The sequence below is a fragment of the Prionailurus bengalensis genome, chromosome B1 (genome assembly GCF_016509475.1).
Source record: "Prionailurus bengalensis isolate Pbe53 chromosome B1, Fcat_Pben_1.1_paternal_pri, whole genome shotgun sequence".
In the NCBI taxonomy this organism is placed as follows: Eukaryota; Metazoa; Chordata; class Mammalia; order Carnivora; family Felidae; genus Prionailurus; species Prionailurus bengalensis.
The window spans coordinates 123,915,762-123,943,049 of NC_057344.1; the positions used below are offsets into that span (position 1 = coordinate 123,915,762).

At 34.7% G+C, this 27,288-nt stretch overlaps 1 protein-coding gene across 4 annotated transcripts in view; it reads right to left on the reverse strand.

The window, feature by feature from the left end:
- Window positions 1–27,288, reverse strand: part of RAP1GDS1 (Rap1 GTPase-GDP dissociation stimulator 1) — a 175,973-nt gene that overhangs the window by 125,009 nt on the left and 23,676 nt on the right. For all 4 annotated transcript variants that reach the window (XM_043571988.1, XM_043571980.1, XM_043571972.1 and 1 more), the window contains exon 2: window positions 21,429–21,536. In XM_043571988.1, the coding sequence (XP_043427923.1) occupies window positions 21,429–21,536 (108 nt within the window). The remainder of the gene's footprint in view (window positions 1–21,428; window positions 21,537–27,288) is intronic.

Consider the following 27,288-nt stretch of genomic DNA (forward strand, 5'->3'; position numbering starts at 1 on the left):
CTTATATTTTAAGAACTCTCCCATCAAAAATGAAGTTTTCTTGTAGAATTACCTATCACTAGCTCATGCAGAGACTAAACTTTTCACTTTGCATTAGGCTAATCAGGCCTTAGATTACATGTTTTCAAAAGCAAACATATGCAAAAATGTTCTTTAAACCTTCAGAAATCATTGCAGAAAATTACCTTGCCTTTATATTATCCCTCCCACATATACACATCAGAAAGAAAAGATGATCAATCCATAACTAAGTTATTATGAGCCAAACGAAAACATTCTGTTTGCTCTTTTAGTACAATGAATAGAAAAGATGTGTAATACTTAACTATGGGAAGAGAAAATTACATGCATCTAAAATGAACTCACCTCACAGAACACTGTGTGCTAAAACCTAGACTTTGAATTTATGTCTTTTTAAAAAGCCCATTACTCTGCTTTTTGAGCCTCATTTTTGGGTTTATCCCAATGAATATTAAAAAACAGAGGTCATGGAAAACCTCAGTAAAATCAGTTATAGATTCCTCTCTGGAAAGTTCTAATACTAATGGCATCATTCTTCACTAGCAGCTATCCCAAAACATAAGTATTATGCTACACAATCCATTTTGATATTTCAGAATACATATTCCACTTGTGATGGGTACTTTAAAAAAATACATTTATCTTGAGAGAGGGAGAAAGAGAGCATGTGTGTAGGAGTCAGGGAGGGGCAGAGAGGAAGGAGAAAGAGAGAATCCCAAGCAGGCTCCACACTGAGTGTGGAGCCCAAAGTTGGGGCTCAATTCCAGGAACTATGAGACCAGGACCTGGGCCAAAACCAAGAGCTCTGATGCTCAACTGACAAGCCATCCAGGTACCCCTGTAACCGTTACTTTTGTGTGTCAACTTGGCTGGGCCACAGTGCCCAAATATTTGTTGGAACATTATTATGGATGTTTCTGTGAGGGTGTTTTTGGATGAGATTAACGTTTAAATGCATAGAGTATGAGTAAAGCTAATTGCCCTCTAAACGTGGCTAGACCTTATCCAATCAGATAAAGGCCTACATAAAACAAAAGACTAACCTCCCTAACCCTTTCTCCCCACTCCTCCACCTACCCTATTCCCCTCATCCTGAGCAAGAGGAAATTTTGCCAGTAGACAACCTTCAGATTTGAACAGCAACATTAGCTCTTCCCTGGGTTTCCATCCTGCCAACCAACCCTGCAGATTTTGGATTTACCAGGCTCCATAATCAAGTAAGCCAATTTCTTAACATAAATCTCTCTCTCACCTACACACACACACACACACACACACATACACACACACACGCACACATATGTATAGATACACACACATATATTCTATTGTTTCTATTTCTCTTGAGAACCCTAATATGCCTCTGCCCCTAGAAAAGAGGATCATCTTATCCTCCTAAACATTTCTAAGGAAGAACACACACATGCCATGCAGATAGTAGGAAAAAATATTCTCAACCTTGGTTCTATCACCTTATATCAATATACTACTGTCTCTTTGTCATACAAAGACCAACTGAGGAAATGAGAAATGTGATAGTTATCTCCAAATAAAGAAGGTCTGTTAGGGAGGAAATATTGTTTGTTTATCTAGGAGCTACAAATAGGACCAAAGAGTGGTAACTGCAAGGATGAACAATCAATATTAAAAACTATTTTCTAGTCTTAGGTCTATAAGAAAAGAAAAGAAAAGATAAGATAAGAAAAGAGAAAAGGAGAAAGAAAAAAAAGAAAAAAAGGAAAAAGAGAAAGAGAAAGAAAAAAAAGAAAAAGAAAAACAAAGGGATTTTCTTAAAAATAATGGAGCTCTTCATAAAGCCTGAGTAACTATTTGAACAACACCTTCCATGAACAAACACCTTCCTTGGCCCCGAAAATAGTTAGCCAAACAGGTCTGCAAGTATAACAGAAGACACTACAAAAATTGTTCCCAACCTTAAATATAATCATCTATGTCCTCACTGCTTTCTATTATTATTTACTATTCTCTTCCATCCTCTACTATTGTCCCCTTCCTTCTCTGACTTTTCTCTACCTTATCTTTCTCCCCATTCTAATTTCATCATCTACTGCTTAACTGTTTTTAAGAATACAGAAATGAGAGAAAATATCTAAGAAAAAAGCAAATACTTTAGATAAAAGATCTCTCTGTGCCACACACAATTGTATCTTTATAACTGTATGGATTTTTTTTATGACAATTTTCCTTCTCTCCTTTCTTTAGATATGTAAGTAAATTCTGTTGTCTTAGAGATGATAGGTTGAATCTTACTTTCCCATAGGACAAACAGTTGCTTTTATTTTTCTCTTCATTTTCTTAATAACACAATGACAAATATATACTCACTTTTTTTTTTAAGTTAGAGTCTTTGACAAAATTCCACAAATCTTTCTTCAAAGGTCTAGCACAAAGTTCATAATTAAATTCCTCTAAACAGTATGACAGTGTTTTATTTATAGATTAAACCAACTAACAGATTGTGTCAACACTGATGTGGCCTTTGATTCATCCCAGACATTCTTTTCAACCCCACTAAAAAGATATTGTCTACATTAGAACCTTGTTACTTAAAGTTTGATCTACAGATTAGCACATCAGTATCCTCTGGGAGCTTATTAAACATGCAAATTGTTGGGCCCCACATAAAGCTACTGAATCAGAACCTGAGGATAGAGCCCAAGTATTTGTGTTTTAATAATCCTTCCAAAGTGGGGCACCTGGGTGGCTCAGTTGGCTAAGTGCCTGACTCCTGATTTAGGCTCAGGCCATGATCTCCCAACTCATTAGATCAAGCCCTGCATCAGGCTCTGCGCTGACAAAATGGAGCCTGCTTGGGATTCTCTCTCTCTCTCTCTCTCTCAAAATAAATAAATAAACTTAAAAAAAATCCTTCCAAATAATCTTTATGTACCCTAAAGTTTGAAAACCATTTGTACAGAACAGTGCTATCCGATGAAATATAATGTGAGTCACATAAACAAACATCATTCTCTAAGCAGTCATGTTAAAAAAGGTAAAAAGAAACAGACAAAATTAAGTTTAATATGCATTTTATTTGTATAGAATATTATCATTTTAACATGTAATCAACACAAAAATTGAGTCATTTGACTTTTTTTTTTTTAATGACTATCTCTGAAGTTATAAATCATCTCAATTTCAATTAGTTCCCTTTCAAGTGCTCAATAGCCACCTGGGTATCAAAGTTACTATATGGTCAGCCCAGGTCTAGAATTGGTTGAGAAGAAGCTGGGTCCTTAATACAGCATTTTCTGAGTTCTATTTTAACATTTGTGTTAAGGTAGACATAGCTTGAACTCATATGAAATCCTGGAGTTTTGCTATCAGCAGCTTTGTAGTTTGAGAAACAAAGAAACCAAACCTGAATATGTAAAAGAATCTATATCTAAATCTAAAAAAAAGACATTTTTTTTGTTCTCAAAAAAAGATATTTATCAAAGGTGTAGTTTTTCTTAGTGTTCTAAGTTTTTAAACATTTGATCTTCATATTTGCATCAAATGTGTCTTTATGTACAAAAGGTATGTTTTCCCTACTTAAAATGCCTAAAAATTAATAGCTACATTTAATCTGTACATGATAATTAAGTGCCTTTAATATTATAATTTAATGAAAGGTATTCCTTGCCCAATGGATGCATACATTTTTGAAAGAATAAGCAGAATTATATAATATGAAATGCTAGATAAAGTTTTCAATGTAAAAAATGTTATGTATAATACTGCTAAAAATCCCATGCTTTAATCAGGTGGTAAATCAGTAAGGTTTTAAAAAGTTAAAAAAAAAAAAAGTGGTTAATGAGGTTAATGAACCAAAAGCATCAGCATGCATACTATTAGTCAATCACGGCACAACGCAGTATAAAGTAGTTCATTCTGTTTCATATAAAGTAACTACTTCTAGTGTCTTCTAAAACAAACAAAAACCAATTCAATCAACAAATGACAAACTGATATTTTTTAAACATTGAAGTAAGTATGAGAGTCAGATCATGTCTTTAGTTCATTTTATGATTATTTCCTTTTGATTTGACAGAACTACTTTTACTTTCTTAAGTTCAGCAACTATATATATTCCCACCAGACACTGAACATACCTCTATTACAGCATTTATGAAAAATTATAATTTTACATTTACTTATCAGTCTCTATCACAGAATAATAAGCTTCTGAGGGCAAGGACTAAATTTCTGCCATTATCAGGAGACATCACAGTATTTGCAACTTACTAAATAAAACTCAGTGCTGAATATACGAATGAATGAGACCTGAAGATGAGGAGATGTGCAGTCAAAGTATGATATGACTGCACATGATGTTCCACATCTAACTTTAAACTAAATAGTTAATGTTTAACCAAAGCAGTATGACATACCATGGCAGTATGAACTTAACTATATTTGAATACTCTACAAATATTCTAATAGGTCCACCTACATTCAATACATGGACTTTTTTTTTTTTTTTACTCTAGCCATGAATAACTGATATGCCAGATCACAAATGTCACACAGTGTTCTCTACCACTGCTCCAACAGCCCTGTATAACTACAGAGGAAAAAAAATTACTTCTGTTTTACCTAAATGTGCTAGCTTTCTTAAACCTCAAAGAGTTATACAATGCATTGGGGTTTTTTTTGTTTAAGTGGTAGTGAAACAGCTGAAATTACCAAGTGAATTATCTGTCAACAGTAGGCACTGAATACGATTAGCTTCTGTTAAGAAATTTAGAGAATAAAGATTTGTTGTATATAGCCCATTACATGAATATTATGCTAGAAAATCATACCTAAACTCTACCTCACTAAAAACACAAAATATTCATATTTCCTTAGTTGTTAGTGATTTTCATATATGGTATATAATACCTTGGTCTTCATCAAGATCTTATTGTACAGCAAACAAAAAATAATGTAGTGTCTTATATTCATATAAAAAGATACATTATTGATTTACCATGCATTTCTTCAACTAGAACCACTCCATTTTAATGTGCTTCTAAAAAGTATTTCTTAATTTAGGATCTTTTCCATTTCCTGGCTCTTCTTCCCTTACTTTGACTATCTCAGGCAGAGTTATTAATCTTTTACTCTATTTTGTCTTTAATGTTATGACTATTTTTCCAATTTAACAATTTTGCTGTTGGTCATTAATATTCGCATATATTCCTAACTCAAAAAAAATGAAAGCTGCAGTTAATAATAAATGAGTCACAATGAAAAATAAAACTACTTCGCTTTTATTTATTAACTTGGTATAAAACATATTCCCATGGTGTGATATCTCTTTCAGTTTTAACATAATGGAAAAACTATAATTTTATGTGAAGATTTACATGAAATCAAACTTCAAAAAAGGGGAAGAATTTACTTTAATTACCTACTTTTCTGGCTAGTGTTAGAAACTTTTAAAATAGACTCTAGTGGGGCTCCTGGGTGACTAAGTCGGTTAAGCATCCAACTTCAGCTCAGGTCATGATCTCACGGTTCATGAGTTTGAGCCCTGCATAGGTCTCTGTGCTGACAGTTTGGAGCCTGGAGCCTGCTTCAGCTTCTGTCTCTCTCTCTCTCTCTCTCTCTCTCTCTGCCTCTCCCTTGCTAGCGTGCTCTCTCTCTTAAAAATGAAAATAAAACATTAAAAAAAATAGTTTTTAAGGCTAAGTATTTAAAACACTTTTAATTTATAAAATAACTTATATGTATACTTCATTATTTCAGTAAATCTTAAACTACCAAATTCACATGACATTAAAAACTCACTAAGAGGTATCTATATAAAAGTACATTAAAGAAGAAAAATCAGAAGCAATCAAGTTCACACTTTCAGTGTTGAATAATATAAACATAAACCGGCCAAAAAATGAGTATCTAAATTTATAGCTATAGCACAATTCAAAAGCTTGTATGACGTAACTTTGTGAACAGTTTTCTTGTACTAAAAGTAATGCTTTACCTGATATTATCAATCAACAAGAGAAAGAATAAAAACCGTATGATCATTTCAATAGATGCAGAAAAAAGCATTTGACAAAGTACAATATCCATTCGTGATAAAAATACTCCACAGGATAGGTCTAGAAGGAACACACCTCAACATAATAAGGGCCATATATGAAAAACCGACAGCAAACATCATATTCAATGGGGGAAAATTGAGGGCTTTTCCCCTAATAAGGTCAGGAACAAGACCAGGATTCCACTCTTACCACTTTTATTCAACATAGTACTGGAACTCCTAACCACAGCAATCAGACAACATAAATAAATTGGTAAGGAAGAAGTAAAACTTTCACTATTTCCAGATGACATGATACTATATATAGAAAACCCTAAAGTCACCACCAAAAAACTACTAGAACTAATAAATGAATTCAGTAAAGTTTCAGGATACAAAAATCAACGTACAGGTTATCTGTGGCATCCTATACACTAATAATAAATCAGGAGAAAATGAAATTTAGAAAATCCCATTTAGGGATGCCTGGGTGGCTCAGCTGGTTAAGTATCCAACTCTTAATTTCAGCTTAGGTCATGATATCACAGTTCATGAGTTCGAGCCCCATATCAGGCTCTGCACTGACATTGCTGAGCCTGCTTGGGATTGTCTCTCTTTCTCTCCCTCTCCTTCTCTCTCTGCCCATCCCCTACTCATTCTCTTTCTCTCTCTCTCAAAAACTAAAAATCAATCCATTTACAATTACACCAAAAATAGTAAAATACCTAGGAATAAACTTAACCAAAAGAGATGAAAGACTTTTACTCTGAAAACTGTAAAACACTGATGAAAGACATTCAAGACAATGCAAAAAAAATGGGAACACATTCCATGCTCATGGACTGGAATAACAAATATTGTTAAAACAAATATTGTTAAAAACAAAAATTGTTAAAATTTACTGCAATCCCTATCAAAACACCTACAGGCTTTTTCATGAAAAAAGAACAACCTTTAAATTTGTATGGAACCACAAAAGACCTTGATTACCAAAGCAATCTTTAAAAAAAGCAAAAACAAAAACAAAAAACTGGAGGTAGGACAACTCCAGACTTCAAGTTATATTACAAAGCTGTAGTAATTGGGGTGCCTAGGTGGCTCAGTCGGTTAAGCCTCTGACTTTGCCTCAGGTCATGACCTCATGATTTGTGGATGCGAGCTCTGTGCTAACAGCTCAACGCCTGGACACTGCTTCGGATTCTGTGTCTCCCTCTCTCTTTCTGCCCCTCCCCCACTCATGCGTGCTCATGCGTGTGTGCTCTCTCTCTCAAAAATAAACATTGAAAAGAACTTTTTTTAAAAGCTGTAGTAATCAAACCAGTATGGTACTGGCACAAAAACAAGCACACAGCTCAACAGAACTGAACAAAAAACCCAGAAATAAACCCACAATCATATGGTCAATTAATCTTTGACAAAGGAAGAAAGAATATCAAAGTGAAAAAGAAGTCTCTTCAACAAATGGTGTTGGGAAAACTGGACAGCTACATGCAAAAGAATTAAACTGGACTATTTTCTTTCACCATACACAAAAACCCTCAAAAGACCTAAATGTGAGACCTCAAACCATAAAAATCTTAGAAGACAGCATAGGCAGTATTTTCTCTGACACTGGTTGTAGATACATTTTTCTAGATATGCTTCCTGTGGCAAGGGATTTAAAAGCAAAAATAAACTAATGGAACTACATTAAATAAAAAGCTTCTGCACAATAAAAGAAACAACATTCTAAAAGACAATGTATAGAATGGGAGAAGACACTAACAAATGACATATGTGATAAAGGGTTAGTATCCAAAATATATAAATAACTTATACAACTTAACATACCCGAAACAAATAATCCAAATAAAAATGGGGAGAACACACCAACAGACATTTCTCCAAAAAAGACATACAAAAGGCCAACAGACACATGAAAAGATGCTCAACATCACTCATCAGCAAGGAAATGCAAATCAAAAGTGCAATGAGATATTACCTCATCTGTCAGAATGGCTAAAATAAAAAACACAAGAAACAGCAAGTGTTGGCAAAGAAGTGGAGAAAAAGAAACCTTCGTGAGCTGTTGGTGCGAAAGCAAACTGGTGCAGGCACTGTGGAAAACAATATGGAGGATCCTCAAAAAGTTAAAAATAGAACTTCTCTATAATCCAATAATTGCACTACTGGACATTTATCCAAAAAAATACAAAAACACTAATTCAAAGGGATACATGCACCCTGATGTTTATAGTAGCATTATTTATAATAGCCAAATTATGGAAGCAGCCCAAGTGTCCATTGAAAGATGAATGGATAAAGAAGATGTGATATATATATCATGATTTATATATATATATACATATATATATACACATATATATATATACATATATATATACATATATATATATACACATATATATATGTATATATATATCATCAAAAGAATGAAATCTTACTTTTCAGTGACATGGATGGAACTAGAGAATATTATGCTAAGTGAAATAAGTCAGAGAAAGACAAATACCATATTATTTCATTCATATGTGGAATTTAAGAAACAAAACAAGTGGACAAAGGAAAGAGAGAGAGACAGAGACTGAGATTAAGAAACAGACTATAGAGAACAAACTATATAGAGAACAAACTGATGGTTACCAGAGAGAAGGTGGTTGGGGAAATGGGTGGAATAGGTGATGGGGATTAAAGAATACACTTATCATGATGAGCACTGAGTAATAAATAGAAATGCTGAATCACTATACTGTATACCTGAAACTAATATCACACTGTATGTTGATTATATGGAAATTAAAATTTTTAAACTTAATTAAAAAATTGTGTGACACCCTACAAAAAGAAAAAAAAAGTAATTCTTTACTGACTGTACTTCTGAAAACTTTGAGGGCTATATAGTACTAAATTGAGAAATTTCCTAGAATGTTTATCAGACCATTTAATAATCACTCATTCTACAATACACAATTCATACTGTTAATTTTAATTATTCTTCAGGTACTAATTCTTATTAGGTAAGTATTTGTCCCTGAATATGCAAAGGAAAATATAAATCATACTGAACCTTACCGGTATACTAAATGGCCTTCAATCTGAAATTGTAAAGCTATGTTGTCCTTCCCATTCTTAAGAAAAACTTCCTCTAGTAATAATTCTCCCAACAAATAATTTTATCATAAACTTTATAATATTAAAAATAATATTTTTAGTATTAATTGATTAGGCTAAAGGTTTATGCTTTAAAGGTAAACTCCTCTTGATTTAAAAAATTCATTAAGACTATTTTTTTAATATGAAAGAAAACTTTTACATTAAATCAAGAGGTATTATACTGAATGATGAGGCATTAAAAGGGCTGCCATTAACAGCAGAAATTAAAGTAAGATACTATCCATATAATTGTTATTTACTGTTTTGCTGGTATTTCAAGCTAACACAGTAAGTCATCTAGAATTACAAGGGAAAGAGGAAGCAAAAATGTGACTGTGCAGATGTTCTGATTGCAAAATCAAAAAGAACTAGTTGAAGTTTTATTTTAACTACTAGGTGGGTTTAGAAGGTAGCTGAATACAAATAAAAATATAAAAATCAATACAGATTTAAAATTTTTCTCCAACAATAACCACTTAGAAGTTATAATGGCAAAAATTCCATTTGCTATAACAACCAAAAAATGTAAAATAATACGAATACTTAAAATGAGGTATGTATGGAAAGCGTATGTACCAAACTACATCTCACTGAGACACAAAAAAACTTAAATAAAAGAAGATATAATCTGTGTTCTTAGACTGTTACAGGAATATGACAATGCAAATTTCCAAAATTTCTGTTATATACTAAACCCATGAAAATAAAAATTTTTGACAGATTTATAGAGAAATTTCCTCCATAAAGCTAATATAATTAAAATAGCATGGCTACAACACAGTAATAGACAAACAGATTAATGGCGTAGAATAAAACTCCAAAATTGGCCCAATTACATTAAATTAAGTAGTTATTATATGATAAAAGGAGCATCGTCAACCAATAGGGAGACTAAACAACACAGAGTATTGGGGAAAAGTGACTGTCTAGAAAAAAATACAATTAGACCATCACCTTATACCGTATATCAAAATAAGTCATAAACACAATTCTATCAATTAATTATAATATGTATATTTTATTAAAAAGTTTCCATTAGGAAAATGATTAAATGTTTATTATTTCACAAACTCTCTCATTTATAGAATTGAAGGAGTACATAATGGTGAAACTTTAATCTTTGTTTCAAATGGGTACTCAGGAAATCTGAATTACCAGAGGTAAAAGTGGAAATATTTAAACCATGTAAGGAAGGTTGCTAGAGGAAACACAACCACCATGGACTATGGTACTATGGAGGTAAAAGGTATGATACTGCCCATACATTTAATATCAGCTTCAAACATTTATAATCACAGTAAAGACACTGAATACAGATTAATCAATCTATTACTTTGTGCTATTTTCCTTTAAATATCAACTATACCCTTCTGTTGAGAATTTCCATTAAATATCAACTATACCTTTCTGTTAGGAATGTATTAATTCATTTCTAATTCACTGTATCGTCAAAAGTCCAACCTATATACCTCATATTCTTTAACACATTCAGAACATATTGGGATAGTGCTTAATTGATGAGAGAAGTCAGTTACACAAAACAATGAGCAAAGTTGGGAAAAATAGAGAGAGGCAAACCAAGACAAACTCTTAAGTCTAGAAAACAAACTGATGGTTCCCAAAGGGGAGGTGAGTGGGGGATGGGTTAAACAAGCGATAGGGATTAAGCAGGGCACTGGTGATGAGCACCGGGTGTTGTATGGAAGTGTTGAATCAGTATATTGTACACCTGAAACTACTATTACACTATGTTAACTAACTGGAATTTAAATAAAAACTTAAAAAAAAAAAAAAAGAAGAAGAAGCCAAGTGTGCCTGGGTGGCTCAGTTGGTTAAGCATCTGACTTCGGCTCAGGTCATTCATAATCTCGTGGTCTGTGAGTTTGAGCCCCACATCTGGCTCTGTGCTGATAGCTCGGCGCCTGGAGCCTGCTTCAAATTCTGTGTCTCCTCTCTCTGTGCCCCTCCCCCAGCCTGCACTCCATCTCTCTCTTTTTCTTTCTCTCTGTCTCAAAAATAAACATTAAAAAAAACTTTTTAAATAAAAAATAAAAAATAAAATAAAAAATAATAAAATAATAAAATAATAAAATAATAAATAAATAAAAGAAGCCAGTTACATCAATCAAGCATATAACCACAGAAAACCCACAGTAGCTGTCCAGGCAGAGTTACATGCAACCCTGTTCTGTTGAAAAAGAATGTCAAAAAAACAGAGCAGCACAAACCCCATCACTTTTCCCTCAACAATAACTTAAAAGTGTACTCCTTAGTGATAGTAAGTCAGCACTGGTACTATGAATATTGAGGACAGATCCTTTTAAGTATATATTTGGCATATAGCATCATTTCTCTTACATATTTTACTCTCTGTTAGGAGCAGAAGAAGTTTTTCAAATTTAGCAAACTTAAGAAGCAAAATGGTAACATTTATAGCTAATGTTAGAAAACCAGGTCTTCTGCCAATGTTTTAATCACAAAGTACAAATACCAATGGAAGCTTATCTCCTTCTGGAGAATGCACAAAACAAGTGCTTTTATTGCTCCTTATGAAGTACAGCTTAAAAGCACCTCAAAAGGCAAACAGCGTCCAGTATCATAGTTATACTTTGCTTCTGTTGCTAATCTCATGGCCTGTGACAGATTTCAAGACAGTCTTTCTCATTCCTCCAATCAGATTCAAGCCTTTCTGCAAACTCCTGGATACAAATATATTTGGATATACACCGTCCTCTTCTTTCTGCTTTTGACTAAGTGCACAGAACATATCTTGGAACCAATATGCTGCCTCTTCCTTAGAATGTGACCCTTGACTAATGAACTTAAGTTCATTATTTTAAATGTCTTCTTATAAATGTCCTCTCCTACACTGAATAACCCAATTGTATTTTATTGATGATGTTGCATTTTCCATCATATCACACTGGGCAGCCCAAGTCTTAAACCCACTTTAATCAGCCACCAGCCACCGTTCAAGAAACAATGGCTTATAGAAATCAAGTATTTGTAAATACCTTAAAATTTTTTTAAAATGAGATTCAAGTAGATGGAACTAGAGAGTATTATGCTACATAAGTCAGAGAAAGACAAATATATGATTTCACCCATATGGAATTTAAGAAACAAAACAGATGAACATAGGGGAAGGGAAGGAAAAATAAGATAAAAACAGAGAGGAGGCAAACTATAAGAGACTCTTAAATACAGAGAACAAATTGAGGGTTGCTGCTGGAGGGAATGTGGGGGCTGGGGAGCCCTAAATGGATGAATGGCATTAAAGAGGCCACTTGTTTGAATGAGCCCTGCGTGTTTTATGTAAGTGATGAATCACTAGGATCTATTCCCGAAACCAATACTACATTGTACGTTAACTAACCTGAATTTAAATAAACTTTTAAAAAATGAGATTCAATATATAATCAATATTTTAAAAACTGTTAATAAGGTTTTGTTTATTTTATTTTATTTTATTTTATTTTATTTTATTTTATTTTATTTTATTTTACTTTACTTTATTTATTTTGGTACTAAGTCTTTGAAATCTACAGTGTGCCTAAATTCAGACCAGCCTCATTTCAAATGTTCAATAGCCATGTCAGTGAAGGAATACTGGACAGCATGAGTTTAGAGGATTCCTGTGGAAGACTAAAGAGTATAGTGTTCCCTGGGTTTTTCCACATTTAACTGTTTTGTTGTTGTTGTTTTGAATAGCCTTGATACTGAGCAGCTTACCTCAATATAAAATACTTATTCCTTGAATTTTTTTAAAAATACTGTTTCATTATTGAATTGCTTTTATATTGCAATATATTGCTAAGAACTCTGATGCCAATCTGATTTTCTTTCCTTTTTAAATAACTTGACCTTTTTGAATGTAGGTCCTAAGGATTTTTTCTTTGTACTTATTTTTACTTTTAAAGTAAAAGTTTTTGGGGAGCCTGGCTGGTTCAGTCTGTAGAGCATGCAACTCTTAATCTTTGGATTTTAAGTTTGTGCACACATTGGGTGTAGAGATGACATTTTTAAAAAAATCTTTAAAAAATAAAGTAAAAATTTTACTAGACTAACTCTCTGAGTTGACCATTACAGGTCAATTTTTGCAAGTACATGGCTGGCTCTTCCACATCATGTAGATTGTGGTCTTTATTTCAGAAAAGTTCATAGTTTTAAATATTAGCTCTGTTTCAGTGTTTTTTGTTTTTTTTTCCCCTTTAGGGCTTCAATTGTGTGTATGTTGGATCTTTTTGCCTATCTTACATATCTATCATTTTCCCTCTGATCCTTTGTTTTGTCTTCATTCTTTTGCCTATTTTCTTCAAAGCCCCTTAATTTTCAGTCACCTCTATTCTTTCCTGGTATCTTATAATCTAGTTTTAATTACTAACATGATTCTTTTTCAGGGTGCCTGGGTGGCTCAGTCAGTTAAGCTTCTGACCTCGGCTCAGTCATGATCTCAGTTTGTGGGTTTGAGCCCTGTGTTGGGCTCTGTGCTGACAGCTCAGAGCCTGGAGCCTACAATGGATTCTGTCTCCTTCTCTCTCTGCCCCTCCCCTGCTCACTCTCAAAAATAAATAAACATTAAAAAAAAGTTTTTAAATGATTCTTTTTCTTCAGTCTTCTAGTTAACTCTTATTTCACATCATCCTGGTATTTATCCAATTTTATTCCAAGTATCTGAAATTCTTACTTGAGGATTTGTTTTCATATATGCAAATACGTATAGATATTTAATATAGGTCATGGTGTTCTGTTACTGATAACTGCTTTATGGTTTGCTTAGGAAGAAAACTTTTAATAGCTAAAATGTTGGTTCTTATTTTCTGCTTTATTCATTATAGCAATTTGTATGTTTATCACCTACAATTTCAAATTCTGTATATACAAGCAAGAAAAATGTATGCAATAAGGGTAAGATCTGGGATCAACATCTAGGTTTCTAGTTCAAAAGCTCCCTCTTCTGAACTTAAACCAAAGGGGATTATTAGTGTGTCTTCTAATTTTGTGGTTTTCTTACTTGTACAGAACACTTAATTTCCCTATTTTGCTTCCTTCTTTCCATCCACCACCAAGTCTGCAAGGCAGAATAAGCTCATCCTCAAAAGTGGCACTCACTTGATCTGTTACGTAGGGTCCTGTTTTTAAGTCTCTTCCTTTTGATATCTCAATAGCAAATATTCTAATCAAATCTAAGACCAGATCTTAGTATTTTCTCAGGCTAGGACTTTTTCTTCCTAAAGGCAATTTTAAATATGTACTATCACCCTTGGGGTCCTGGTTCAACCAATTTTCCTTTCTTCTTTTCCATGCAGTTTCTGCAGTCTCAATGAACTCTCTCATGGCTCTGATGCTGAGTAGGCTAGATTTTGATATTTATTTCTCTCCCTAATAATTTGAAGGTTTTAGTCTAACTTCTAGTTATGCTTAAGACATAAGTTATGTTAATTGGTTTTACTTGATCTCTTTGTTGGAATGCTTCCTGGAGTGTCCGGCCCTGGACAGTATATGACTCCTTTTTAATATAGTAGTCCTCTCAAGTGCAGGACACATAACAAGCTTTTAAAACACACACAAGACAGAAACTTAGCCAAAATGACAAGATGGAGGAATTCTTCCCAAAAGAAAGATCAAGGAGAAATCACAGCCAGAAAATTGCTCAGAACAGATATAAACAATATATCTGAACAAGAATTTAGAACAACAGCCATAAGACTAATAGCTGGGCTTGAGAAAAGCATAGAAGACACAAGAGAAACCCTTGCTGCAGAGACCAAAGACCTAAAAACTATTCAGTTTTTGCTATAACTGAGATGCAAAATAAACTAGGTACAGTGACAGTGAGGAATGAAGAAGCAGAGGAGAGACTAGGTGAAATAGAAGATAAAATTATGGAAAATAATTAAGCTAAAAAAAAAAGAGGGAAAGGAAATTACTAGATCACAAGAGGAGAATTAGAGAGCTAAGAGATTCGAAAAAATGAAACAATATCCACATCATCGGGGTTCCAGAAGAAGAGTGAGAAAAAGGGGCAGGAGGTTTATTTGAACAAATTATAGCTGAGAACTTCCCTAGACTGGGGAAGGAAACAGGCATCCAAGTCTAAGAGGCACAGAGAACTCCCTTCAAAATCAACAGAAACAGGTCAACACCACAACATATCATAGTGAAACTGGCAAAATACACAGATAAAGAGAGAATTCTGATAGCAGCTAGGGACAAACGGGCCTTAACCTACAAGGGTAGCCACATAAGGGTAGCAGCAGACCTGTCCACTGAAACCTGGCAGGCCAGAAGGGAGTAGCAGGAAATATACAACGTGCTGAATAGGAAAAACATGTAGCCAAAAATCCTTTATCCAGTGAGGCTGTCATCCAGACTAGAAGAAGAGACAAAGACTTCCCCAGACAAACAAAAACTAAAGGAGTTTGTGGCCACTAAACCAGCCACGCAAAAAATTCTAAGGGGGACTCTCTGAGTGGAAAGCAGTAAAGACTACAAAGGACCAGAGAACATCACCAGAAACAGGAAATCTTCAGATAACAGTATGGCACTAAATTCATATATTTACCTGATATCTTTGTTGATCTGTGTGAGTTTTTAGAGAATGTGTGTAAACTTCTGACTTAGGTCACTTGCTCCCACTATTCTATGGCAATCCAGGAGTCTCAATTCATCCAGTACTGTCAATGTCTTTTTGGTGGACCATTTTCTCTACTTTAGTCTCCTCTATTCCACAATGCTATCTTTATTTAGTAAAAACTGAACTTTGAGGGGCGCCTGGGTGGCGCAGTCGGTTAAGCGTCCGACTTCAGCCAGGTCACGATCTCGCGGTCCATGAGTTCGAGCCCCGCATCGGGCTCTGGGCTGATGGCTCGGAGCCTGGAGCCTGTTTCCAATTCTGTGTCTCCCTCTCTCTCTGCCCCTCCCCCGTTCATGCTCTGTCTCTCTCTGTCCCAAAAATAAATAAACGTTGAAAAAAAAAAATTAAAAAAAAAAAACAAAAAACTGAACTTTGATAATCTATGATTAGCACCACTAATAAGCCCTTATGGAGTATGGACACAATAACTACAAGAATCACATAAAAGAAAACTATGTAAATGAGGTAAACAACATAACAAATTTGGCTCGCAAAAGAAATATATTGCTTCTGTGGTACATCGTACGCTTCTGTGGTACATTAAAAAAATTGAAATCCAGATATTACTATGAAAGAAGTAAAATAATTTTTTGTTTCTACTAAATTTGCAGTAATCTTTCATGGTCAGTGATTTCAGATTTAACATGGCTATTGAAAACCATTTGATAACAAGTTTCAAAGTCCCTTAGGAAATAATTTTGTTACCCAAAAGTAAGCCAATTCAGAAATATTAAAGGGTGCCTGGATGGCTCAGTTGTTCGGTTAAGCGTCTGCCTTTGGCTTAAGTCATGATCTCACAATTCCTGAGTTCAAGCCCCACATCAGGCTCCCTACTGTCCGCACAGAGGCTGCTTCAGAGCCTCTGTCCCGCTCTCTCTGCTCCTCCCTAACTTGCGCTCCCTCTCAAAAATAAATTTAAAAAAGGAAACATTAAAGGTATGAAACAGACTAAAAGCAAATGACAACAGCAAGTTCTGTTAGAAAAGATTCAGAGTAATCTACATTAGCAGTTTGTATACATAATCTGGTATGCTTAGGATTATAGCCTAGAAGGGAGCCAAAAATCAAAATAAAGAAAAAAAGAACAAGGGCTAAGAAATATCCTAAGACAAGTAGAGGAATACGATATAAAGTTAGGAATGTGGAGCTATATACTAAATACATTTTTCTTTAAAGACAAGTAAACTGGTGTTCTCTCACAGGGTTGTTCTACAGAAAATCAACGTTTATGTGACTCTTGTATGAAGTCAGGCAATTAACTAAACAAAGTTAGAGTACAAAGATACATGATTCAATGAGACAGAGGAAAACAGCCTAATCCTTTAGAACAAGAATTTAAGGCTGTGTTGGTGATCATGCTGGCATTGTTTTGTGGTTCCCTCAGCAACAGAACATGGTCCCCATGCTCTTACAATGGAATAGAATTTTTTACCATGAATGGACTGTTAATTTTTTTTTGTCTTTGAACCTTTGATTTATGCTAGCAGTTTGTCTGACAAGGTGATTTAGATATCATATTCTCTAAGGACAATTCCTGTCCTAATGTTTAGGGATGAAAATGTGGCCTATTGTTTTAAATTTTCAAATAAGCATGAAATAGAGTAAGCATTCTACAATAAGCATTTACAGAGAATCTTCTATTCTCTGAATCAAAAGAGACAAGAGTAAACAGAATCTGATATCTTAGTGGGTGGCCTTCAAATATTTACTAAAAACATTTTATGTTTTTATTTTTTTCTAAGTTTATTTATTTATTCTGAGAGAAAGAGTGCACACACATGCAAGCAGGGGAGGAGCACAGAGAGAGAGGGAGAGAGAGAGAAGTAGGCTCCACACTGTCAGTGCAGAGGCAGACACTGGGCTTGAACTCATGAAAACGTGACTTGAGCTGAAATCAAGATTTGGAAACTCAACTGACTGAGCCACCCAGGCGCCCCTAAAAACATTTTAAAATTGAGATCTGAAGTATTTATGAGTAAATAATTGCTTCTATTATTAATTTAGATCAGAGATTTACACAAAATACTTAAAATGTTTTCCATAAAACCTGGTCAGTATTAAAATGTTCTAACTCATACCTCTTAAGATTCTGGTGTGTGCATGTATGTGTATATATATATACATATGTATATGTATATATATATACACATATATATGGATATATACATATACATATATATAAAACATTACTCCAAAAATTTAAGAAAGAAATCACTCTGAAGTCATACATCAAAGCAAATATTCTAATTTCAGATTATGATTTTTGATGGGCAATTCAAATATACTAAATTCCCACAGTGTAAAAATTTTAAAAAGCATAATTTCTTTCCTTTCAGATTTGTCCTTTCCAATGACAGGTTAGTAGATTGTAAAATAAAAATTTAAGTTCAGATTTTATTAACACACATTACCATCTTGTACAGAATGGAGAAATCATTGTTTCTTTATCAGGTGCAATTCTGGTACAAAGAGGGATATTTTTAGCTAAAACACCTGACACTAAGGCAGAATTATGACACCAGAAGGTCTCTCTAAAAAAAAAAAAAAAAAAAAAAAAAAAAAGCCAGTACAGATTCACTTAAGTTAAATGTTTTATAATTTTACCTTGAAGAGGATGAAAGTAACAATGGATCAATCACTTCAAGGAAGAACAACTGTAGAAAATAAAGATCTTACCAAATTTTTTTTTACTTCTTGTTTAAAAGCTACATGCTAATTTTAAAAAAATAATCAATCCCTATAAAATAATCCATTTGTCTGTAATTCAAGGTAAAAAAAGTTTATATATCATTCCCCTCTTTAGTAATATAATTTGAACCTATTTTAAAGAAAAAGCAAAAATTCAAGACACAATATTAAAACCTAGCTTTTGAAAACAAGTTTGTACTCTATAAATTCAGTAAAAAGCCACACTTTACTCAGAATATAATTTTTTTATTTGGTAGTTCAAAATAAATCCAAACTAAGAGTTCAAATCCAAATGCTAAATTCTGTCAGAGCAAGGAAAGTAACCTTATAGTGTCTATTCCTTTTCCTTTACATGGTGATGATAATCTGTCTTCATGGGACTATAGGAAAGATTAAATAACAGATATAGTCCCAAGTCCAGTGTTGAGTACACAGGAGGCACTCAATCAATGACAGATATCACTCTTAAGTCATAGACTGAACATTTCCACGAACTCTGTCTTCCTGTGTCAAATTCTTTAGTGTCAATAGTCTTAGAGGTAAGGACACGTGAATTTTGTTACAGAGTCTTAAAAAGACATATTCCTTTGCTCCCTTCTTGGGGAGTCAAGAGTTAAACTGGTAGCATTTGTTGGTTTATTAACACCTTGTGGCTATTTGGCCTTAACACTATAATATACAATTTCAAGGCTATTTTCTTTTTTTTTTTTTTTTTTTTTTGAATATATTTTATTTTCTCATAAAAGTTCTACCAAAAATAGACTTCAAGGCTATTTTCAATCAGTGGGTTCAACGAGTAAGTCTGCAATGGATCTGAAATTTAATCCAACAATTATATACTTGTATTTTTTACATCTATTCTTCAAAAAGTTATAAACTTTTGCTTCCTTTTTTCATTTCTCTAATTCAACTTCACTTCTCTGTCATTAGTCTTTCCAGGACAGGATTTAACAACCCTCTACATATAACCAAGAACACTGCCTCCATATCTTCAGTTCCTGAACAAACGATCCATCTAGAAAATTATTTCATCAAACAGGAAAAAAAAAAAAAAGGCCACCGAAAACAAGAGTATAATAAAACAACTCTTCCTAAAAAAATGAGCTTGAGATATTCAATTTATTTAGGCTTAATCACATGATTATGTAAATCTGCCTATACAGGCATGTTTAAAAATCAGGTTCTTTCTAGTCCTCTAGACCTATGCTATCCAAAAGAATTTTCTGTAATCGTGGAGATGGCTTATATGTGTGATCTTCAATAAAGTAATCACTAGCCAAATATGGCTATTGAAAAGTAAGACTAAGGAAATTACTTTTAAATTATTAAATTTAAATAGCCACATATATCTACTACAATGGACGGCACAGCCTTAGACACTCTGCTTTTCTGTTGTTTCTCTTTACCATGGTGAACCTTGCTCTTATTGAACTCCTTGTTTCAAACCCTTTCTCTGTTATCTCTAAGATTAAATAGCTGGACAGAGCTACAATCTCAAAAGCAAAGAGAACTACTAAAAAAGAGTTTTCCAAGCTAGCTTTAAAATGTGCTTTTCGAGGAGCACCTGGTTGGCTCAGTCAGTTGAGTGTTTGACTTCAGCTCAGGTTCGTGAGTTCAAGACCCACATCTCGCTCTGTGCAGTGTGGTGCCTGCTTCAGATTCTCTCTTCCCCCCTCTCTCTCTGCCCCTCCCCCTTTTAAAATAAACAAACATTTAAAAAATGTGCTTTTTGATGGAGAGTACTGCAATCATCTTAGATTTTCTAAGCATAGTACACTAAAAAATAAAGTAAAAAAGAAATAATACAAATATCTCTGAGTGTTTGAAATTAAAACTCTAACACTACATACTTTCTCCTGAATTCTTTGACAGCTACATAATTAGTCCTAGAATAAGATAATGGTGTAATTAAAAACTAGTACAGCACAAGCCATAGCAGGACAAAGAATTAAGGGAGCACATAAAAATCATTCTGTACCTGTTTTCTGTGATACTACAAAAATTAATGAATGGAAATATGATGGATCAAGTGCAACAATACGTTAGCCAATGAAGAGCTGTATAATTTTTATCCCTGTTATTATTTACCACAGCATCAAAGATCAAGTCTTACTTCAGGTTTAAGGGATTTTTGGATGACTTACGGCTCTTTCCAATTAAATCTAAGCATAAACATTATTTTACATTATTTTAAAATAAAATTATTAAAAAGTTGACTTTTATTAGAAAGGAACCACCTGAGTGGCTCAGTTATCAAGCATCCTACTCTTGATTGCGGCTCAGGTCATAATCTCAAGGTTTCATGAGTTCGAGCCCTGTATCAGCCTTGGCACTGACAGTGTAGAGCCTGCTTGGGATTCTCTCTCCCTCTCTCTCTGCCCCTTCCCTGCTCATCCTCTCTCTCTTTCTCTCTCTCTCTCTCTCTCAAAATAATAAATAATAATAATAATAATAATAATAACAATAAAATAAAAATAAAAAGGTGACCATAGGATCTCAGAAAAAATTTTTAGGTGTTTTAAGCTCCCCTCTGCTTCTCCTCCCCAGTCTCCCCACAAATGCACAGAAGTCTTGTTCAAAGAACAAAGGTAGGTGTTAAGAAGAAAAAACAACTATGTTGCTTATCTGTTAGGAATGAAATAATGGTCTCTCTCTGGGGCTGATATTAATGTCATCACCACCAATCAATTTCTCCTTTCTTCTGCCTATCAAGTTGGCTTTCAGTACTTTGAGAGTGGCGGGGGGGGGGGGGGGGTAGGTGGGGGGGAACATGTGAAACAACCCCAGTATTCTGGGATAGGATTCAAAAGAACTCAAGTTATGTGAATGCAAGTTATGTGCTAAACTACATACCAATTGCTAAATGATTGCTGATTTGACTTTTTTGTTTGGCATTCGAAACATAATGAAACTTACTATTTTGGGCCAGGGCTTGAAGCAGACAATCCAAGCATCCTTCTAAACTATCCTCAGTTCTGTCAACAGCTGTTATCTTCAACTTCTTCAAGGTATCACTGAGATTATCTGCATATAGAAAAAAAGAGAAATCAGAAATCTCACTAACATATGATCATCATGTTTCATGACAGTTATCACTAACAGGCAACAGGCCCTCATTATTGTGAATTAACTCCCACATACATTACAAAATGGCAATCGACTGTACTATTACAAATTTTTTAAATCAAATGTACCCATTTAACTTGGATATGAAATATTCAATCTGTATCCATTAAGATACCAGGAATATTCAGGAATAATACAGGTTATCACAGAACATTTTTCTCGGGATTCTTATTCCATAGTTAGCTTGTTCGGGAAACCAGCCATGATTAATTGAAAAAAAAACTGAACATCGACAAAAAAATTATATAGCTTTGCAAATAATATCTTGTTTCATTTTTGGCTTCCTCTGCTATATTTTAAAGACATAAAATGAAAACGAAGGTTTAGAAAAGTTTCAAATAACGTGACTTAGGAGTGCCTGGGTGGCTCAGTCGGTTAAGCGTCCAACTTCAGCTCAGGCCATGATCTCCCAGTACGCGGGTTTGAGCACTGCATTGGGTTCTTTGCTGACAGCTCAGAGCTTGGAGCCTGCTTCAGATTCTGTGTCTCCCTTACTCTGTACCCCTCTCCCACTCACGTTCTCTTTCTCTCTCAAAAATAAACAAACATTTAAAAAAATGTGACTTAAAATAATACAAAGCTGATGACTATAAAACCTACTTTAACACTGCCATTTGAAAAACACTTCAAACCAAAGTACTGCTTGAAGCCAAAACATGTACATTTTGGATTACAAAGCTGTGCTCTCATGCTAAATTATACGTGGATTCTGCTACACCATAGATTGTCAAAATCTCTTTACACTATTAAAAATTCAGATTCTTAAAGGGCTTTTATTTACATCAGTTATTTCTATTGACGTTTAACATACTAATAATTAAAACTGGGACTTTTTAGGATTTATTTTAGTAATTTACTTAAACCTAATACTAAAAAACTATTACTTGTTAAAATTATTATTGTAATACAAAATATATTACAAAAACAAAAAACTCACTGAAAAGAATGGTATATTATTCTACATTTTTACAAATCTCTATAAATCTGCCTTAATAGAAGATAACTGGATTCTCATATCTGCTTCTGTACTCAATCTTCTATAATTTGTCACTTGGGTTGAGTAGATGAAAAAAATTCAGCCTTACATATATACATAGTTGGAAGATCAGAACAGTATTTTAATAGCCTTTTCAGATAATCTTGGATAGTCTTTGATACCATACCAAACCTTGAAAAGTGGTAGTTTTTTAAAGGTTGGTTGCCATGAGAAATCTGAAACGATTTTAATAAATGCTTCCAATTCTCACATTCAAATCCACTGATCTCTTGCAATTTGAATCCTTCATGCAGGTGAGATATTTATCATCAGTGCATTGGTCATTTAAAAAATTAGGTCATGGAGTTATCTTCCAAATACTGACACATTTCATTGTACTATTTCAAAATATCACATTTATTAGTATCATCATTAATCTTACTAAAAGACACTTTGTAAATACTGGTGAAATGTCAAGCTGAAGGTAAACAAGTTTTTCAAAATCCTTTTTTTTATGTTTATTTTTGAGAGAGACAGAGCATGAGTGGGGGAGGGACACAGAGAGAGGGAGACACAGAATCCAAAGCAGGCTTCAGGCTCTGAGCTGTCAGCACAGAGCCCGACAGGGGGCTTGAACCCAGGAACCACGAGATCATGACCTGAGCCGAAGTCAGATGCTTAACTGACTGAGCCACCCAGGTGCCCCCAAGTTTTCCAAAATTCTAATCTTCTCTTACAAACTTCAATTTTACTACCAGCAACAAATACTGTCAGTTGTTTTTCTTAAGTGAAAAATTAATTTCATTCATTTGTGAGAAAACGTCTTCCAAATATGAAAAACCAGTTTGTCTTTCAGTTCTTTCAAATAAAAAATGTTTTTCCATGGAAAAAGGTACCTTGGTCAGCTCATAACTCAAACAACTGCACAAGTGCTTCTCTTCAAAACAGCCATCAGACTTTGCAATGCAATGAAAGTGTTTTATGAGCACCTTCCATTACACAGAATATTTTTTAAGTGTGTTAAGGAGACTGAGATTTTTTTTAAACATTTTTTCCTGCTTCATCATGGGTATTCTTACGTGAAACTGGTGTGTGTATGTGTGTGTGTGTGTATGTGTGTGTGTGCCTGTATATGTACATATATCTTACTCTAAGTATGTCATGGTGAAGAATACTACTAGTATTAATACTAGTTTGGTGCTGCTACTACCCTGATTCACATATACTAGAAAGCACCCACAATTTTGTACCCATAATTGCTTTTGTACTATTAAGGGAAATGTCAACAGAGTGAAAAAGACAATGTCTTGATGGCATTATGCAAATGGTATTGACTTCATAGACACCCTAATGGGATACCAAGGACCTCCAGCATTGCTGCTACAGTACTAGAATTTCAGACATTTTCTTACTTCAAAGTAAGGTATACATTTTTTTTTTTAATTTTTTTTTTTTCAACGTTTATTTATTTTTGGGACAGAGAGAGACAGAGCATGAACGGGGGAGGGGCAGAGAGAGAGGGAGACACAGAATCGGAAACAGGCTCCAGGCTCTGAGCCATCAGCCCAGAGCCTGACGCGGGGCTCGAACTCCCGGACCGGGAGATCGTGACCTGGCTGAAGTCGGACGCTTAACCGACTGCGCCACCCAGGCGCCCCAGTAAGGTATACATTTTAATAGACTTTTGTACATTGCCAGCTGATGACAATTCTAAAAATATGATGAAACACCCTATTATGAAATGAAAGATAATTTACTTTCCCTGCCAACCCAAGAAAAAGTAAACTTAAATTTTATATCTAATAATACTAATACGGTCTAGTGACACCTTGTACAACCTTGACAACCTTGGACTTCACATCCAAGATTAATATTTACTTTCTTAAGAGGGACTAAGCAGTTTTGAGAAATTGATTTTTAGTCTAAAGAAAACCGTATATTTGTATATATCTCTTCTCTTCTATAAGCTAAAAAGAAGTTGTAGTGAATAATATCTTAGATATTCTTGTTCAAACTTATTAAGCGCATATTAAGGTGATTTTCCTGAAATAAAGTATGAATAACATATAATATCTAAGTTAATATTATTAAAAGCAATAAAAAGCAATTATCCCAACACTGAGGAAAAAAGTAAGACTTATGTTAGTCAAATTATAGCAATCTATCAAAACTATCAGTAAACAAGTAATAAAAAGCAGTTAAGAGTTATTCATACTCTATATTGGCATCTGGGTCTTTTTTAATTCTTTCCTTCCCTTTATCCCATCCCCAAAGCTCCTTACCTGACATGCCCTCCTCATCGAGTCTCAATCTGGATGTTACCACCCTAGAGACCTTCTTGCCCATTCCACCTAAGTGTCCTCTTCCTTAACCCTACAGGGTTCATTCTCAATCACTATATCCATCCTTCACAGGATTTTTGTTTTAATTTTTTTTAATGTTCATTTACTTTTTTGAGAGAGAGAGAGAGCAAGTGGGGAAGGGTCAGAGATAGAAGGAGACACAGAATCTGAAGCAGGCTCCAGGCTCTGAGCTGTCAGCACAGAGCCTGGCGCGCAGGGCAAAAACTCACAGACTGCGAGATCATGACCAGAGCCAAAGTCAGACACTTAACTGACTGAGCCACCATGGCGCCCCAGGTTAAATTTTTTTTTAAATTTTTTTTACATTTATTTATTTATTTTTGAGAGACAGAGAGAGGCAGAGCACAAGTGGAAGAGGGGCAGAGAGAGAGAGGGAGACACAGAATCTGAAGCAGGCTCCAGGCTGAGCTGTCAGCACAGAGCCCAACACGGGGCTTGAACTCACAAACCGTGAGATCATGACCAGAGCTGAAGTCGGACACTCAACCAAGAGGGCCACCCAGGCGCCCCTGATAATTTTTAATTATATTTTTTAATTGTTAACATATGCTCCCCACTATATTGTATGGGGCATCTTGTTAATTATAGTCACTGCACTATACCTATCACTTGATACATAGGAGGTATCCAGTAAATATTTGTTAAATTAATTGAGTAAACAAAGGAATGAATTACTTACTTGTACAAAGCCGTCTAGTTACCATCCTTTGTATGACATGCTGAAGAACCAAAGTGTACCAATAGCAAAGGGAAGGTAAATGTGTCCTGTTAAGCACCTACTATGTACTCCATATGATTTGAAGTATATAGTGTCTTATATTTTAAGATCAATGAAGTCAATTGAAGCATTAAAGAATATAAAATATATAACTAAAACCTACATAGATCATCCCACTTTTAAAAGATTTCTTATTGACAAAAAATCATTTAGTCTCTCCATGGGAATAATTACATGCCTATTAATGATGTGAGATCTTTTTAGGAAAGTTCATTAAATTCTTCATCCAGAGACAACTAAAGCTGTCAAAGAGAATTACTACACATTATTATGATTTTAAGCATTTTATTTATTTTTTTTTAATTTTTTTTCAACGTTTATTTATTTTTGGGATAGAGAGAGACAGAGCATGAATGGGGGAGGGGCAGAGAGAGAGGGAGACACAGAATCGGAAACAGGCTCCAGGCTCTGAACCATCAGCCCAGAGCCCGATGCGGGGCTCGAACTCACGGACCGCGAGATCGTGACCTGGCTGAAGTCGGACGCTTAACCTACTGCGCCACCCAGGCGCCCCAAGCATTTTATTTTTTTAACGTTTATTTATTTTTGAGAGAGACAGAGAGACAGAGCACGAGTTGGGGAGAGAGGGAGAGAGAGAGAATCTGAAGCAGGCTCCCCACTGTCAGCACAGAACTGGATGAGGGGCTCCAACTCACAAACCATGAGATCATGACCTGAGCTGAAACCAAGTGTCAGACACTTAACCAACTGAGGCACCCATGCACCCCAAATATACATCAATTTTAAAAGAGCATGTTGGAGGGGAGCCTGGGTGGCTCAGTCGGTCATGATCAGGTCATGATCTCAGGGTTTGCGGGCTCTAGCCCTGCGACGAGCTCTGTACTGACAGCGCAGAGCCTGAAACCAGCTTCTTCAGATTCTGTCTCCCTCTCTCTCTGCCCCTTCCCTGCTCGCACTCTGTCCCCCTCTCTCTCAAAAATAAATAAAACATTACAAAAATAAAATAAAAGAGCATATTGGAGAATAAAATGATTGGGGTTGCAACCCCTTTCCCAGTGGCCTCAAGCTTCCTTATGGAAAAATTTCTACTACACTGACACTTCTGGTCCTTTCTGCGTACTCCCTTGGCAACTGCCCACCACTACCTCTGTTCTCTAGGAAAGAAGTAATATATATGATTAATAAGTTGAGAAAGAAGAAATGGATATGTATAACTCAGCCCCTTCTGGGTTCCTGATTTTTTAGAATGGCAAGAACTCTCTGTTTCTCCATACCTTTGGGTGTCCAGCTACACCAGTGACAACATTAGCAAATACATCTAATTCAGCCCTGGAGTATTAGCAGTTCCTTCGTAACTATACAAATAAGGCTTCACCAATTTTAAAGCAGTTATTTTGAATTCCATCAGAGAACTCATTTGCTTACGTCTCCAGTGATTCTGAACTTGGGTAAGGAACAGAGGGTGTTATTTTTGGACTCCCTCAAACCATGACAGTAAATCTCAGCAATGAATCCTTACCATTAAGACACTGAAACTCTTCTAATGAAAAATTTGTCAGCTTTTGGATGGTG